At 48.5% G+C, this 18,088-nt stretch overlaps 1 protein-coding gene across 1 annotated transcript; it reads left to right on the plus strand.

Annotated features, from left to right (window-relative positions):
- Positions 1-119: 119 nt before the first annotated feature.
- Positions 120-15,648, plus strand: ccdc115 (coiled-coil domain containing 115). Its single transcript, XM_063035552.1, has 5 exons — positions 120-262; positions 3,638-3,741; positions 6,820-6,953; positions 13,767-13,967; positions 14,937-15,648. Exons 1-5 carry the CDS (start codon positions 140-142, stop codon positions 15,050-15,052), a joined length of 678 nt encoding a protein of 225 aa, XP_062891622.1. The 5' UTR covers positions 120-139; the 3' UTR covers positions 15,053-15,648.
- Positions 15,649-18,088: the final 2,440 nt, after the last annotated feature.

Below are 18,088 nucleotides of genomic sequence, written 5' to 3' on the forward strand. Positions count from 1 at the left end.
TGAACTTGGGCGGGAGATAGCGACGATGACGTTCATTGGTGTACATTCCTGTCGATCACAGTGGATGCGAGTATTATTGGTCGAAGGGAGGGCGGGCTCGTTGATGATTGGTGCGAGGGGTGGGGGACATGGAGCCGTGATGTCCGAGGAGGCCGGGCGGGGGCCGCTCTCTGAGCGGCTGGACGAGCAGCTGCTGCGCTACCTGGAGGAGATGGAACAGCTGAACGACCGCAGGGAGCGGCTGGAGAGGCTGATGGAGCAGGTGAGCCCGGCCGCAGGGGGAGGAGGAGATCACCTTTAACCAGACGATGATGTCAACCCTATTGACATCAATGGATCTGGGGCTGAGATGGTGAACAGCTTCAAGGTCCTTGGTATCCAAGGCCTTCACATGGTCTGTACATACTGGTTGTGTGGTGAGAAAAACATAACAGCCACTCTTTCACCTCAGTCGGTTGAAGAAGTTTGGCACGAGTCCCCAAATCCTAAGAACTTTCTACAGGGGCACAATTGAGAGCATCCTGACTGGCTGCATCACTGCCTGGTACGGGAACTGTACTTCTCTCAATCGCAGGGTTCTTCAGAGAGTGGTGCAGACAGCCCAGCGTATCTGTGGATGTGAACTTCCCACTATTCAGGACACTTACAAAGACCGATGTGTAAAAAAGGCCCGAAGGCTCACTGGGGACCCAAATCACACAAACTGTTCCGGCTGCTACTCTCCGGGAAACGGTACCGCAGCATTAAAGCCAGAACCAACAGGCTCCGGGACAACTTCTACCACCAGACCATCAAACTAATTAATTCACGCTGATACAATTGTATTTCTATGCTATATTGACTGTCTTGTTGTAAATCTTACGGTACATACTATTTATTACAAATTACTATAATTTGCATATTCAGACAGATGTAACATAAAGATTTTTACCCCTCATGTATGTGAAGGTTATAAGGAATAAAGTCAATTCAATTCAATTCAACGTGTCTACCCAGTGACTGAGAATTTTGACTGTCTGAGGTTTGCGGGGCCACTGATAACACTGGACCACAACTTATGGATCTGGGGGTGCTGATCCTGAAATTTTCCATGACATTTCCCTACCATGTACTGTTTCTTTTTGAAATTGTCTGTTTTTGTTATTTCAATTCGTAATTCAAGTCAATTAAAATGTTGCCCACAATGTAAGCTGAAAAGTTTTCTATCTTGTCCTGGCATGCTTAGGCAGGGGACATGGAATGCACAAAAAACAGGGGGAACTCAGGCAGCATCTGTGGAGGGGAGAGTGTCAGCAACTTTAAATTATAGAGGCTCTGTCCTGGGCCCATAAGTGCCACATCTGCATGAAACGCTGTCGCAGGAAAGCAGCATCCATCATCAGAGACCCCCACCACCCAGTACATGCTCTCTCCTTACTGCTGCTATCAGGAGGAAGGTCTTGGGACTCACACCATCAAGTTCAGGAACAGTTGTTACCCCTCAACCATCAGGTTCTTGAACCAAAGGGGATAACTTCACTCAACCTCACTTGCCCCATCATTGAAATGTTCCCACAACCTCTGGATTTAACTTTCAAGGGCTCTTCATCACATGTTCTTGATATTTATTGTTTATTTATTTATATTATTCTTTCTTTTTGCATTGTCACAGTTTGTTGTCTTCTGCACTCTGGTTGAAAGCCTGAGAAAGGAAAGAGGCCTGAGTAGGGAATAGAAGAAGAGGGGAGGAGGACGGGCAACTTCGTTTCAACAGGAGGAGAAATCGATATTCGCGTCTTCAGGTTGGAGGCTACCCAGATGTTATATAAAGTGTTACTCCTCCAACCGGAGGGTGGCCTCCTCTTGACACAAGGGGAAGCCATGGACTGGCATGTTGGAATGGGAATCGGAATTAAAAGGCTTACAACCCTCTGCAGCCCTTCTCTGATCCTGTGCAGTGGCCCCCTCCATACCAGAAGGTGATGCCACCAGTTAGAACGCTCTCCTCGGCACACCTGTAGCAATTTGCGAGCGTCTTCGGTGTCCTCCAACTCCCGATGAAATATAGCTGTCGTCCTGCCTTCTTCGTAATTACATCGATATGTTGGGCCCAGGATAGACCTTCAGCGATGTCAACACTCGGGAACTTGAAGCTGCACTACTGACCCCTCCATAAAGACTGGAGTGTGTTTCCCTTGATTTCCCCTTCCTGAATTCCACAATTGATTCCTTGGCCTTGGTTGGTTGTAACAGTAAGTCTCTCCCCACCGCCCATGTCCTTTCACTGAATTTGAATTGTCTGGTGTTCGAAGTAACCCACATTCTGGGCCAATAGGAGTTTAAAAATGCAGGCACCGAATGGTGGGTGTGCAGATGCATCTCACTAATTGTCGTATCTGAATATCTGGATTCTGACAACTCTCACTCGTCCCGCAATCACACTTCGTTCTCTCATGTGGAAGGGCAAAGGGTTCTGACCCCGTCACCAAACTTCTGAAACTTCAACTCTGAATCGCCAGTTTTCTTTCTATTTCCTCGGTGTGCGCATGAACAGACGATCGAACCTGGACCCGCAGCATCTCCTCACGAGTCAAGTAGGCACAGTAACATCTACTTGGCTTGCAAGGCTCCCTGCCCCCATTCTAACAACTTGCGATTGGAGTGTGTCCCGTCTGGCTGTATGATTGTGTGGTGCGGAACCTGCAAGATCCTACCGTGGACAGTCATAACTGCCAAGAGGATCACCAGAGTCTTCTTTCCCCCCGCCCCCCCCATTTGTGACATTTACCAGGAGTGTTGCAGATGAGGGGCCCAAAGCATTGTTGAGGATCCTCACCACTCATCAGGAAGGAGCATCAGGACTTGGACTGCCAGACTGGGTAACAGCTTCTTCCCTCAGGCTGTGAGACTAATGAACACCCTGCCATCACCAAGATCCCATCACTAGGACAGTGAGCTTTTCACTGTTCCGCTCTCTGGATTGAGAAGCAACACCTACATTCTGTCTGGGTAGCCTCCAACCTGATGACATGAATATCAATTGTGGTTTAAAAAAAAATCCTTTCTTCTCCCTCCTACTTCTATTTTTCATTCTGGCCTCTTCTCACCTGCCAATCACTCCCCCCCCCCCACAGTTCCCTCCTCTTTCCCTTATTCCATGGTCTACTCTCATCTCCCATCAGGTTCCTTCCTCTCCAGCCCTTTACCTTTCCCACCCACCTGGCTTCACCTATCACCGTCTAGCTATCCTTCTCCTTCTCACCCCCTTCACTTTTTTATTCTGACACCTTCCCCTTTCCTTTTCAGCCTTGAAGTAGGGTCTTGCCCTGAAATATCGACTGTTTATTCCTTTCCAGAGATGCTTCATGACCTACTGAGTTCCTCCAGCATTTTGTGTGTGGTGCATTTTGAATTATATTTCATTAACTTATTCCTGGTAATATTTTGTTTTGTGTGCTGTGTGTGATAGACGTTTTGTGGGAGCACCATGGTCGGGAGGATCAATATTTTGTTTGATCAATGTCAATGTCTATACAGTATAGATATACAGTCAGGTGATGATGATCTTGAATGTTTATACAGATATTGATCCCATAGAAAGTTTCTGCACTTTTGAATCCCATCATTTGCATGTCTGACCAGAAGTCTCCCTCCTCAGGGTTGGTTCTCGCTCTCCAAGGCTCGCTACTCCATGGGGACCAAGTGGGTTTCTTCTCTCCAGTACGGACCGGAGATGGTGCCGTTGGCTCGTGTTGATGTGAGGTAAGTGTCGAGCTGTGTGGTACGTGGCCGCGCAGTAACTGAAATGCCTCCGTGCACATAGCCTTTGTTGCCACGCAGCTGGGATTTTCAGTGTTAATATAATTGTGAAATTATGCCAATATAATTTTAAAATCTATGTTGATATAATTGTGAAATATTCTGTAATTAATGCTGTGTGTTAATGAATATAATCCATAAATTTTCTAAATAATAAATGTACACAATTTTTACTTTGGAACATTTCAAAGCTTCAATGTGTTTACATTGTCAGTGTTTCACGTTGCAAATTGTAACAATAAACACCGAATTGGGTGGCGGGTGGAGGTGCGTCCCTACCAAAGGAGGTGTAAGACGCTCCTTCCCTCCGCTGGCCTACAGGTCACCCTTGGACAAGGTGTAGCACCTGCTTAGCCCCTCGATCAGGGTCATGTGAAGTCATGGGAGCAGGTAGTGGATGGTCATACGAGCAGCTGGTGCGCATCACAGGTCCTGCTTATGTGACCACAGATGCCAGGCAGACAATCTCTGAAGAATATAGTTATGGCTGGAGGTCACCCATCTTGTAAAGACACTGCCCAGGAGAAGGCAATGGCAAACCACTTCTGTGGAAAAATTCACCAAGAATATGGAAGGACTGTGATCACCCACGCCGTACGACAGGGAACATGATGATGATGGTAAATCTATTGGTAGTGTTTGGGGCACTTAAGAGATTCGTTGATAGGTATATAGGTGAGAGCAAGTTGGTGGGTCTATGTTGGAGGGAAGGGTTAAGATCGATCGTGGAATAGTTTAAATGGTCAACACAACATCATGGCCCGGAAGGCTTATTGTGTTCTGTGTTCTTATTCTGGCTGCTTTTCAAGTATAGATGAAGAGTCTGGGCCTGAAACATCAACTGTTGACTCCTTTCCGCAGATGCTGCATGACTTGCTGAGTTCTCCAGCATTGTGTGAGTGTGTGTTGTCCGGCTGCATCTGTTTCACACTCGTTCTCCTGCCTCCCTGTGCTGTGGCGACCAGAACTGTGCCGTCAGGGCAGCACCGTGGCGTGGCGTTCAGCGTAACGCTGTTACGGCACCCGCCGCCCGGGTTTGATCTTGTAAGGAGTTTGTACGTTCTCCCCGTGACCTCGTGGGTTTCCTCCAGGTGCTCGGGTTTCCGCCCACATTCCAAAGGCGTACGGGTTAGTAGGGTCATTGGCCACATGGGTGTAATTGGGCTCCTGGCGCTCACTGGGCCAGAAGGGCCTGTCACTGTTACGTATCTCTAAATAAATAAATTAACAAACTACTCCTCAAGTGTGGCCTCACCAATGCTTAAGATCATAAGACAGCAGAGCAGAATTAGGCCATTCGGCCCACTGAGTCTACTCCATCATCCCATCATGGCTGATGGTATTATCCCTCTCAACCCCATTCTCCTGCCTTCTCCCCGTAACCTTTGCCACCCTAACTAACCAAGAACCTATTAACCGCCACTTTAAGTATACCGAAAGACTTGGCCTCCACGGCCATCCGTGACAATAAATTCCACAGATTCACCAGCCTTTGGTCAAAGAAATTCCTCTTCATCTCTGTTCTAAAGGGACATCCCTCTATTCTGAGGCTGTGCCCTCTGGTCCCAGACTCCACCACTACAGGAAACGTCCTCCCCGCATCCACTCCATCTAGGCCTTTGTCCTATACAGGTTTCCCCCGCCATCTGAAGCTAGAGCGTTCCTATGAAACGGTTCGTAAGCCGGAAAGTCGTAAAGTGAAGAAACAATTACCATTTATTTACATGGGAAAAATTTGTGAGCGTTCGCAGACCCAAAAAATATCCTATCAAATCACGCCAAATGACACATAAAACCTAAAACAACAGTAACATATAGTAAAAGCAGGACCGATATGATAAATATACAGCCTATATAAAGTAAAAATAATTTTCTACTATCATTGCCGCATCGCCTCTGAACTAGGCCAACATTTACGTGCCTGGCTGCACCTAATTAATTAGCTTGTTTATTTTAGCTTTTTCTCTTAAAGATGTGCTGGGTGCGTCCCGGCTACCACTGCACCACTGCATGCTTCGCGGCAATGTATCAGTCTGCGGCCTGGAGGTTGGGACCACTGGGGTGGTGGGACACTGAGGTGTCATCTCATCATCGTCTGTTTCCATCAGGGCAGGCAAGTCATCTTCTTCAATGTCTGCCTGCCTCGATATCGAAGGTCGAGGTTCGTCGTCTGCTGTGGCTGATGTGGAAGGCTTGAAAAATGACAGTATGCTTGACTGCTTAGCCTCGCGCATTTTTCTATCATACAGTTCTTTGTAAGCACTCAAACCATCCTGCAAATATGCTCTAAACCTACGTACCCTTTCAAAATTAAAGTCATACTTTTCTGCAATCATTGCAGCGAAAATCTCACGCAGTTGCTTCACGTTCAGTTCCTGGACGACTTCACATTCGGTTTCGATTGTTATCCTTTCCTCTTCCAATTGCATCAGCTCTTCATCTATCAGTTCTTGGTCATGGGATGCCAAAACCTCTTCAACATCATCTTTGTCAGCTTCCACAAGCCAAACTCACTTTGTCCTTACTTCGTTCACCACGATCGAAACGCTTAATTATGTCTAGTTTTACGCTAAGTGTAACACCCTTACAAGCTCTTTTAGGCTTTTCCGATACCGTAGAACTTGTCTTGCTAACGGGTGCCCAAAATAAATTGAGATAAAGCACAGATGCTCACAGGCATGTGTTTAAGCAATGCCGGCTAGGATACAGTTTCGGGGGAGGATCTTGTCGCGCGCTGCCTTTTTTCGTAACAGTGAAAACATCTTCTGTTAGTGAAAACAGGTAACTAATGTAGGTCTTTTGTAACAGCAGTGTCGTAAAGCGAACGCTCGAAAAGCGGGGGACACCTGTACTGATTTTCGGTCAATGAAGGTCAGCGTGCCAGTTGCCCTATCCCACCCTGTTGTCTCTATGAGGGGAGCTCTGACTTGATCCCCCGAGGTCCCTCAGTGCATCATTACCACCAAGCTCCCTTTTAGTATCTGATGTCTCCCTAAAACATTTCCTCATGACTTGTTGCAGTCAGAAAGAAGACGGTTACTACAACTTCAGAGTGGAGCGGGTGGACTCTGGAGAGCAAACGGGTGGGACCATCGTGGAAAAGCGCTTGGAGATTGAGGAGATCGGACCCAAAGAGCAGGAGGAAGCTCCACTCGGTAAGAAAATGCAGCGGATTCTGTTTAATTGGACCATTGGTTTAACGGGGCAGACATTTATTTGTGACAACCCTTCAAGAACAAAAACTGATTGAGAAAGTAGCCGGGATTCACTTCATTTATTTGGGACATTTATGCCTCTTAATTGGGACAGGAGACTTGCTGAGCAGTTTCTAACTTGTGTCAGTCCTGTGCACTTGTGTGGCATTTGACACTGCAGCATGCTTAGAGCGAACAGTTTAAAAAAAAATGTCATTTGCCTGTATTTGTGTTCAAAAAGCAGTGATTTTTGTCACTGAGTGTCAGCGAAGAATAAGCATTCAGACAATTGCCTCTCAGCCCCATTCTCTGCCCTCACCCCATAACCCTTGACACCCTTACTAATCAAGAACCTGTCGACTTCCGATTTACATACGCCGAATGATTTGGCCCCTACAGCCGTTCATGGCAATGAATTCAACAGATTCATCAACGTCTAGTGACAGAAATTCCTCCTCTTCTCCATTCTAAAGGGACATCCTTGTATTCTGAGGCTGTGCCCTCTGGTAATAGATTCCCCCACAACAGGAAACATCCTCTGCTTGTCCACTCTAACTAAGCTATTCAACATTTGATAGGTTTCAATGAGTTCCACCACCTCCCCCTCCCCCCGTGAGAACAGGCCCAGAGCCATCGAGCACGCCTCACACGTTGTCCCGAGATTCAGTGAGGAGATTTATTTTGTGTACCATCCAGACAGATTATTCCAAATGCCGTACATCACAGTAGTATTAAATTATGAGGGTTATAGGATTCCTTCAAAGTTCAAAGTAAATTTATTATTAAAAACGTATGTCACCATATACAACCCTGACATTCATTTTCTTGCGGGCATACTCAATAAATCTACAGAATCTATAAGATGATGAGAGGCATCGGTCGTGTGGATAGCCAGAGGCTTTTTCCTAGGGCTGAAATGGTTAACACGAGGGGGCACAGATTTAAGATGCTTGGAAGTAGGTACAGAGGAGATGTCAGGGGTAAGTTTTTCACACAGAGTGGTGGGTGCATAGAGACTCTTTGATAGGTACATGGAGCTTAGAAAAGTAGAAGGCTATGTAGTAGGGAAATTGTAGGCAGTTTCTAGAGGAGGTTACATGGTTGGTACAACAGTGCGGGCTGAAGGGCCTGTAATGTGCTGTAGATCTCAATGCTCTATAATAACCATAACAGAATCAATGAAAGACTGCACCAACTTGGGCAATCAATGTGCAATAGACAGCCAACTATGCAAATACAAAAAGTAATAATAAATAATTAATAAATATCGAGACCGTGAGATGAAAAGTCCTTGAAAGTGAGTCCATAGGTTGTGGGAACATTTCAACGATGGGGTGAGTGAAGTTAAGGTTGTTATAGCCAGGAGTAGTAGTGGGTACAGTTTCCCTCTCCCTAATTAAATGTGCCTGTCTTAAATAGCGTCTGACGCTGATTCTAGCTCCTGGCCTTCATTATCAGCTACAAAGCCTGGAGGAACGGGCTGTTCCCAGGGCCGCACACGGAGACCAACATCCGGTGCTGCTGGCAGATCGTCAACTCGCTGAGAGACACTGTTTGGTCGGCCCGAAGCTTGCTGGTCCGCCAGCACGTGGAGATGTCCGTGGGAGAATGCTGCCGGCTGGCACATTCTCGGCTGCAGGAGTACGTGCTGAGGGACGCACTCAAACTCGGTGCAGCCACCGCAAGGGCCCGGTGGGGAAGGACCACAGTATAGGTTTCTCCACCCGTGGGAGTGGGAGGGGTCAGGTGGTGGGGAGTATACCCCTCAACAATGGTGTGGAAAGGTGAAGCAACAGAGTGCCACATGGGTGGCTAAGAGTGTGGAAATGTATAGACCGTAATGGAAATGTCTGTAAAGGATTGGCAGTCATTGAATGGTTTATTGTATGTAATTTTAATTTTGAATAAGGTATATTTTGTTTAAAAAAATTGTTTCTACTGACAGGAGAAGGGGCAAAAGCGGGTTACTGGTGCCTTAAAGACAGTCGCTTCAGGCAGATAGGGCTTCACAGCTGTGGCGGGCAGTTCATCTGGGAGAAGGAAAACTCTGATCTCAAACCTCTGCTGATTTGCGGCTATATCTTCTCACGGGGAAGGCTTCGGGAGTAAACCCCGAGGGGGGGATAAACCTGGCGCTGGAGTCCCGACGTTGAGTTCAACGCGGACTGGCGACTCCTGTGCCAAACTGTATCGGTCTCTGCCTTTTGTTTGGCTTCGTCAGCTGCGGGGGGAGGGGGAGCCTCCCGCATGGGTGTTCTTCATGTCGTACTGTTCCCTGGCTTGCCGATCACGTAGGCTGCGTGCTGGACTCCGGCCAACAGGGGGCCTCGAAGAAGGAGTATATACATGCAGACCTTTCCCCCTCAGGTTGGGTGGGACTAGAGGTCATGGGTTAATGGGGAAAGCTAAAAAATTTAAGGGGAACTTCTTCAATCAGAGGCTGGTGGACATGTAGACAAGGGATAGAGGGCATCCAGAGTCACTGCCTCTGCTCTGTGCTCGACGGCGTGGATGGGTGACAAAGGACATCTATGGGGATCGTGCTGACCTAGGTTAGTGGGCCCCAGGGTTGGGCATGAGGACTGGTCAGTTGGTGAGCTTGGAGTTCGAGGTGCCGTCATCGGCTAGCTTGGGTGTGTGTGTGTGTGTGTGTGTGTGTGTGTGTGTAGAAAGTGGTTTGTGTTGTGTTGTGTTGCTGGTTCGTCGTTTGCTGTGTTCTCTGTTCTGCCGAGCATTGTGGGCGTGCTACATTGGCGCCAGAATGCATGGCGACATTTGCCGGCTCACCCTCAGCACCCCCTCGGGTTCAAAGCTCAAAGTAAATTCATTATTGAAGTACATGTATGTCACCATATACAGCCCTAAGATTCATTTCCTTTTGGGCATACTCGATAAATCCATAATAGATTAATAACAATAATAGTAGTAGTAGGCAACTGTCAATCCCAGGGAAGCATGGGTTTTTGTCTCTGGTCAACTGTGTCCTCTCCAGGATGAAGCCTGGGCGGGAAGATTTGAAGAACTGGCTGTTGCCCATGCGGTGGCTTCCCCTCTCCACGTCACTGGGTGGGTCTTGGGGTGTAGTCCAAGGGAAGGGCAAGCACTGGTACAGCCTGGCACCAGTGTCGTTGCAGAGGTTGCCAGAATGAAGTCGTAAACGACATCAAACTGCCTTAGGGACCCTGGCTCTGGATTTCTCCCTCGGGGTTTACTCCCGAAGCCCTTCCCATGGGTGGATATGGCGGCAAGGCAGCAGAGGTGTGAACTCAGAGCTTCCCTTCTCCTTGGCTGCTGATGAGCCCCACCTACCCGAAGCAACTGGTTTTAAGGCGCCAGTGGTCCACCATTGCCCCTTGTTAGTAGAAACAGTTCTGCTGGGCCTAGTAGCTAAGCCACTCGTGAAGGCCAAGAGTTGGACTTGGTTGTCAGAGGCTGTTAGAGGTGCACACCATTTGGAGCACTTTATAGGTAGTGGGAGCTTATCCCTGCTACCACCCCCGGCTCTGACAACCTTAGGAACCAATAACCATGATAGAACCAGTGAAAGTTTACACAAACTTGGGCGTTCAACCGATGTGTAAAATACAACAAAACTCTGCAAGTACACAAAGAAATAATATCAATAAATAAATTAGCAATAAATAGCATGACATGAAGATTCCTTGAAAGTGAGTCCATAGGTTGTGGGAACATTTCATTGATGGGGGCAAATGAAGTTATCCCCTTTGGTTCAAGAGCTGATGGTTGAGGGATAATAACTGTTCCTGAACCTGGTGGTGCGAGTCCTGAAGCTCCTGTACCTCCTTGCTGATGGCAGCAGCGAGAAGAGAGCATCTCCTGGGTGCTGAGGGTCCTTCAGTGATGGATACTGCTGTCCTCCAACAGCAGTTCACATGGACGTGCTCAATGGTGGGGAGGGCTTTACCCGTGAGGGGCTGGTTTGAATCGACTACATCTTTGTGCGATTTCCCGTTCAAGGGCATTAGTGTCTCCATACCGGGCCGTGATGCAGCCAGTCATTATACTCTCCAGAAGTTTGTCAAGGTGTCATGCTGAATCTGTGCAAACTACTGTGGAAGTAGAGGTGCTGGCTGTGCTTTCTTCGGAATTGAACTTGCGTGCCGGGCCCAGGACGGGTGCTCTGAAATAATAACACCAAGGAACTTCAAAGTTGCTGACCCTCTCCACTGCTGATCTGCCAATGAGGACCAGCTCATGGACCTCCGGTTTCCTTGTCCTGAGGTCAGTAATCAGCTCCGTGGTCTTGCTGACACAGAGTGAGAGGTCGTCGTTGTGTCACCACTCAGCCAGATTTTCAGTCTCCCTCCCCGATTCGTCGCCACCTCTGATTTGGCCAACGACAGTGGTGTTGTCAGCAAGCTTGAATATGGCATTGGAGTTGTGCTTAGCCACACAGTCATAAGTGCAGAGTAGAGCTGGGGGCTAAGCACGCTGCCTTGTGCTGGCCCTGCGCTGGTGGAGATCATAGAAGAGATGTGTGATCAAAGAACCTAAATTCGAATCTTGAACTGGAACAAGCTGCCGTTGAAAGTGGTGGATGCGAGTTCAGCTACAATACTTTAGAGAAGTTTGCATACTTTATACTTCATTGTCGCCAAACAGTTGTTACTAGAACGTGCAATCATCACAGCGATATGTGATTCTGCGCTTCCCACTCCTGGATTACAAATATTAAATATTAATAATATTAAAATAGTAAAATTTAGTAAATATTAAAAATTTAAATTATAGATCATAAATAGAAAAAGGGAAAGTAAGGTAGTGCAAAAAAACCGAGAAGCAGGTCCGGGTATTTGGAGGGTCCGGCCCAGATCCGGGTCAGGATCTGTTCAGCAGTCTCATCACAGTTGGAAAGAAGCTGTTCCGAAATCTGGCCGTAGGAGTCTTCAAGCTCCTGAGCCTTCTTCCGGAGGGAAGAGGGATGAAAAGTGTGTTGGCTGGGTGGGTCGTGTCTTTTGTTACCCTGGCAGCACTGCTCCGACACGTGCGGTGTAAAGTGAGTCCACGGACGGATAGGTACATGGATGGGAGAGGGAGGCGTGCAGGTCGATGGGACTAGGCAGGAAAACAAGTCAGGATAGACTAGATGGGTGAATGGCCTGCTTCTGTGCTCTTCTGCTCTGTGACTGAACACTGAACTGATTCCTGAACTTATGGACTCACTTCCAAGGAATCAAAGATTCAAAGTGCATTTATTATCAAAGAATAAACTTGAGTCTTTTTTGCTTACTGGCCGTCACAAAGCAAGGAACCTGAAAGAACCCATGTAGAAGAAGAAGAAGAAGAAGAAAGAAACCAACCCCCAGTGCCCACACAGAAGGGGAAGAAAAAAAAACAAAACAAATCACGCAAACAATAGAAATGAGCAATAACAACAGCATTTCGAACCAAATTGAGTCCTTGGATCCAAATCCCCAGAGCAACCTGGAGTAGGCCCAAAGCCCAAACCCAGTTCATCACATTAGCGGGGCAAATCACCGCAAAATTCGCAGACATGAAGCACTGCAGCCCGGGGCAGTCTCACACACAGCCTTGGCATTACGGAGAGAGAAGCCCCCAGCCTATATGGGCCGGCGTTTAAATTGTCCGAACCTCGCACTAGAGCCTATCCCTGCCACAGCGAATCTCTCCAGGTCTGAATTTTGCTGCTGGGGAAGCTGTTCTCGACCTCCGCACACCTCAGCACCCAGAACGATCCTACCTCACCCGACACCCTACCCTCTGGTCTATCTGGGCTGGCATTTAGATTCTCCAAACAGTGGATTGTACCTCGCATTAGGACCCGGGCCTCGCCGTGGCGAATTGCTCCAGGCCTAGAACAGGCCACCCAGCGATTCGCTTTGGACCTGGATTTCGCTGCCGAAGAAACCAAACCTCGACCTTTCCAAATCGGCTCGGCACTTGGATAGATCCACCCTCCCACCCAAGCCAGCTGGATGGGCATCGGAACACCTCTGCCCCGTCTTCTCCCTCCGAAACATCCACTCCAACTCCCAAGTGCATCGATTTTCCAGCAGACCTGCGGGGCACATCCTGTGAATTCACTTATAGCCTTCGCTCACTTCTTCATTGTTTGCGGTGATAGTTCACCACAATTTACTTCTTTAAAAAAAGTGTTATTAATAATAGTTTTAATTACGTTGCTTTCGAACTGCCGGTGAGCTGTTGCACATCTTCAGTAGTGCCATCTTAAACCAGAGGTTCTACAACACGTTCTCAATATTATTTATTATGCATTTCGTCGTCTGCGTACTTAGTTTCCTTTTGCACATTGGTTGTTTGTTTGTCTTTGTGTGTAGTTTTTCATTGATTAATTCTGTTATATTTTGTTTATCTACTGTGAATGCCTACAGGAAAATGAAACTTAGAGTAGTGTATGGTGATGGATACGTTCCTTAGTAATAAATTTACTTAATTGGCTAATCGTTGGAGTCCATGGCATACAGAATGTTGGGAACCCCTTTGAACTTTGACCCGCTGACTCTAAGCTGCCTTTGAGTCTGGTGGTACTTTGTATCGTGGGAGATGGGGGAGAAGAGAATGTCCTGGGTGGGAAGGGGGTCTCTCCTTATGCTGGCTGCTTTACCAAGGCAGTGGGAACTGTAGACAGCGTTCGTGGAGTTGGGGGGGACTGGTTTCCGTGATGGACTGTGCTGTGTCTCCAACTTGCTGGAGAGAGAGGGGAAGGGAAAATGTGAACTTCCTCCGTAAATAAACACAGCCTGACCACTGGCGCCTTGCTCTGTTGCACAGTGAGGAGGAGGAGGAAGCCAGAGGACAGCGGGGAGAAGGCGCCGCGTGCCGACAAGGAGGTCTGCGGGACGCAGGCCTCGGTGGAAGATCGTGAGAGACCATCGCGGCAGGGGGGGCCACCGCTGGCTCGGGATCCGCTGAGGTGGTTCGGGGTCCTGGTGCCGCACAGCCTGAGGCTCGCTCAGGCCTCTTTCAAAGAGGGTGAGTGGTCTGAGACGCGGGCAAGGGGTGGCGAGGGCTGGGCTCTGGGAACTGGGGCTGTGGAGACGAGGCGGGGGTAACGATCAGAGGAGAACGAGTATGGCACAGAAATGGCAAGGAGGGAATGGGGAGGAGAGTGAGGAAAGGACGAAGCGGGCTGCGGGGAGGCAGATTTGAGGATAGAAGATGGATGGAGGGAATCCGTGAGGAAAGTATGGCAAAGCAAGGAAATGAGATGGGGAGGGGTTAGCTGGTGGTTTGTAGGGGGGAAGAGAGCGGCAGGGTCAGGTGCATGGTGGGGAAGAGGATGGGATTTGAGCTGGTGGTCTTTGGGGAGGAGGGAGGGTGGGCAACATGGGCTTTGGGGAAAGGCAATGCCAGCCAACTTCCTTGAACCACTCACCGACAAGAGTCCATCAGACTGCTCATCGTCTGGAATGAGATGGGAAGGAATTTCCTCAACTGTCATGCCCTTCACTCCCTGGCCACAGCTCTTCCCCTCTCCCCTGGGCTGTTACTGTTGTAATACGTGGTTATTTGAGTTACTGTCACCTTCTTGTCAGCTTGAACGAGTCTGGCCATTCTCCTCTGGCCTCTCTCATCAACAAGGTGTTTTCGCCCACAGAACTGCCACTTACTGGCCGTATTTTATTTTTGGGACCAATCTCTGTAAACTCTAGAGACTGTTCTGTATGACAATCCCAGGAGATGGGCAGTTTCTGAGATACTCAAACCACCCCATCTGGCACCAATAGTCATTCCATGGTCAAAGTCAGTTAGATCACATTTCTTCCCCCATTCTGATATTTGGTCTGAACAACAACTGAATCTCTTGACCATGCCTGAGTGTCTTTGTACATTGAGTTGTTGCCACATGATTGGCTGATCAGATATTTGCAGGTGTAACTAATAAAGTGGTCACTGAAAATGTTCTCTCTCTCTCTCTCTTTGCCCCCACTGCCCGGTCAGTTATGGAGCTAGCAGCTGAGGTGGCCACTCTCCAGAGCAGAATCTCAAACACCAAATCACGGTACCGGGACCTCCTGCGGCAGAAACAGGAGCTGGCAGAGCGGCCGAGCCGATGACGGAAGGGCTCTGCGCCCCCCCTGCATCCGCTGCACCAGGTCCCTCACTCCCATCCTCCAGCCACAGGGATGGTGAATCCCACTCTGGAAAAGTCTCAGTCCCGGTGAACATCAGCTGTGGAGGACCCATGTCATGTACATTTCACCAGAGTTACGCCAAAGACAAGGACTCGAATGGAAAAATCGAAGGGGTGGGATGGGGTGTGCGTAGATTGGAACTGTAATGGATTCACATGCAGTGTGTCTGTAATCTGAGTTTAAACAGAGGCTACCTTTTTTCTGGTGTACTGAGATTCATAACTCGGGGCGCTTCTCGAGTGGGGCAATGCGCCCAAAAGTGCTGGAGGAATTCGGCAGGTTGGGCAGCAGCTGGGGAGGGGAATAAACAGTCGATATTTTGGGCCAAGACCCTTCTTCAGGACTGGGAAGGAAGGAGTGAAGCCAGCATAAGAAGGTGGGGGGAAGGGGGAGGAGTACAGGCTGGCAGGTGATGGGTGAGGACGAAGATGAGCAGGGGGAGCGGCTTTATCGTCATTTTGCAGCAGCAGTACAGTGTAGGTGTAAGAAATTACTGTGTCACAGTACAAAATAAACAAATATTGCAAAATAATGCAAGGTGGTGTTGATGGGGTCACGGACCGTGCAGAAATCTGACGGCAGGGAGACAGTAGCTGTTCCTAAAACGTTGAGTGTGTGCCTTCATGCCCCTGTGCCACCTCCCTGCTGGTGGTAACAAGAAGAGGGCACGGCCTGAGTGATGGGAATCCTGCAAGATCGATGCCGTGCTTTGAAGATGTCCTCGATGTTGGGGAGGCTGGTGCCTGCCATGGAGCTGGCTGTCTATTTCTTATTTTATTTAGAGAAAGAGTGAGGAGAAGGCCTTTCCGGCCCAGCGAGCCACACAGTTCACAACCCTGTCTAACACAGGACAATTTACAATGTCCAATAAAACTGTCTTTGGAGTGTGGGGGCAATCGGGAGCAGTCAGAGGAAACCCAGGCGGTTCAGAGGGAGAACGTAGAGACTGTGCCGGAATTGAACTCCGGGTTTCCCACGAGCCGTAATAGCGTCACGCTAACCGCTACCATGGCGTCTACAACCCTCTGCAGTCTCTTAAGTTCTTGCGTATTGGCGCCTCCATGCCAGTAAATGGTATGAAGTAAGAAGCTGGGAGGTGATAGGTGGAAGAAGTAAAGGGCTGAAGAACAATGAATCTAATTGGTGAGGAAAATGGATGGCGAAGTAATGAGTAAACAAATTATGGAAAACTTTAGTGGTCCGTTCTCTCCCTGATGAAGTGGCCACTGAGTGTAAGTTCATGGTCTTCTGCTGCTGCAGCTCACCCAGTTCATAGCTTGACATGGTGTGCGTTCAGAGATGCTCTTCTGCACACCACTGTTGTAACGTGTGGTTATTTGAGCTACTGTCACTTTCCTGTCAGCTTGAACCAGTCTGGGGTTTCTCCTCGGACCGCTCTCATTAACCAGGTGTTTTCCCCCCACAGGATCGCAGCCCACTGTACGTTTTTGTTCCTGGCACCATTCTCTGTAAACTCTACAGACAGTTGTGTGAAAATCCCAAGAGATCAGCACTTTCTAAGATACTCTAACCACCCTGTCTGGCAGTAACAATCATCCCACGGTTGAAGTCACTTAAGTCACATTTCTTCCCCCATCTTGATGTTTGGTCTGCACAACAACTGAACCTCTTGACCATGTCGGCGTGCTTTTTTGCATTGAGTAGCTGCCATATGATTGGCTGATTAGATATTTGCATTAACAATTATATACAAGTGTATATAATTGTGATATATAAATAAATGAACAATGAGTAATGAATGAATGAGTGGGGGACAGGGCAGGAAACACAACAAGCCCCCCGCCCTCACCCCCACCCTCTCAACAGTTTCCAGTCAGGTACTCCAAGGGTGAGACACAGACTGAAGCTCCCTCTACATCATCCCGTCAACATCCTTGGAAGTGAGACGGGCAGAGGGTGAAGCCCTCACTGCACCCGGTCTCGAAGAGCACCGAGCTCCCGATGGCATTCCTCGCCGGGCTGGCTTCAGTGTCACACCACCAATTAAACACCAGGTGTTGGGACACCTCCGTCCCTGTGTCGGCACAGGAGAGGAAGACAACCCTTTGCAGAGGACACTACAACCTTTTATTAGCAACGTAGTTGTGAGGTTACAGCATGGCAGCGGACAATGCTCGTGGAATTACACACGCAAAAAAATGCTGGAGGAACTCAGTTGGGCACCATCTATGGAGGGGGAATAGATAGTTGTCTGTAGAATCTCGTGCTTGTGGAGTTGCTGCTGTCGGATTTAATTTTGGAGGCGTTTTCATCTGTTCACGGCAATAACAAATATATCCCAAACCCAGATTACTTTGAACTGGTGCGACCTTGGTGGCAAATGCACTTGTTCTGTCTGTGTTGTCGAATGAGTCCCAGCCAGGACGCGTGGAGAAGGGGCGTAGAGAGGAAGGGTTGGCGCTCCCGCTAGATCAATGCAGTGCGTAAGCCACCTCGTGTCGGCGGTGCGGTTGGGTCCTGTGGTAATGGACCTTGCACTCGGATAATGCAGGTTCACTTGGAGAACCGCTCTGTGCTGAGACTGGCTGCAGTCTGCCCTTCCCACGTTCAAAGTCACAACGATGAGGTCAGGGGAGCAGAGATTTGCACACGATCTGTAAAGGTGACGGGAGGGAGTTTCTTGCATTGACAGGGAGCTTTTAATTTTAATTACTTGATTTAGAGATACAGCACTGAACAGACACTTCTAGCCCAATGAATCTCGACTAGCAAACCCACCGACTTAACCCTAGCCTAATCACAGAACAATTCACAATGACCAATTAACCTGATAACCGGTGCGTCTTTGGACTGTGGGAGGAAACCAGAGCACCTGGAGGAAACCTACGTGCACACAGGAAGAACGTACAAACTCTTTACAGACGCCACTGGGATTGAACTCTGAATTGCAGAACACCCTGAGCTGTGATAGCATCACAATATCAAAGAAAAACGGCA

Source organism: Mobula hypostoma, chromosome 28, assembly GCF_963921235.1.
Source record: "Mobula hypostoma chromosome 28, sMobHyp1.1, whole genome shotgun sequence".
NCBI classification, from domain to species: Eukaryota; Metazoa; Chordata; class Chondrichthyes; order Myliobatiformes; family Myliobatidae; genus Mobula; species Mobula hypostoma.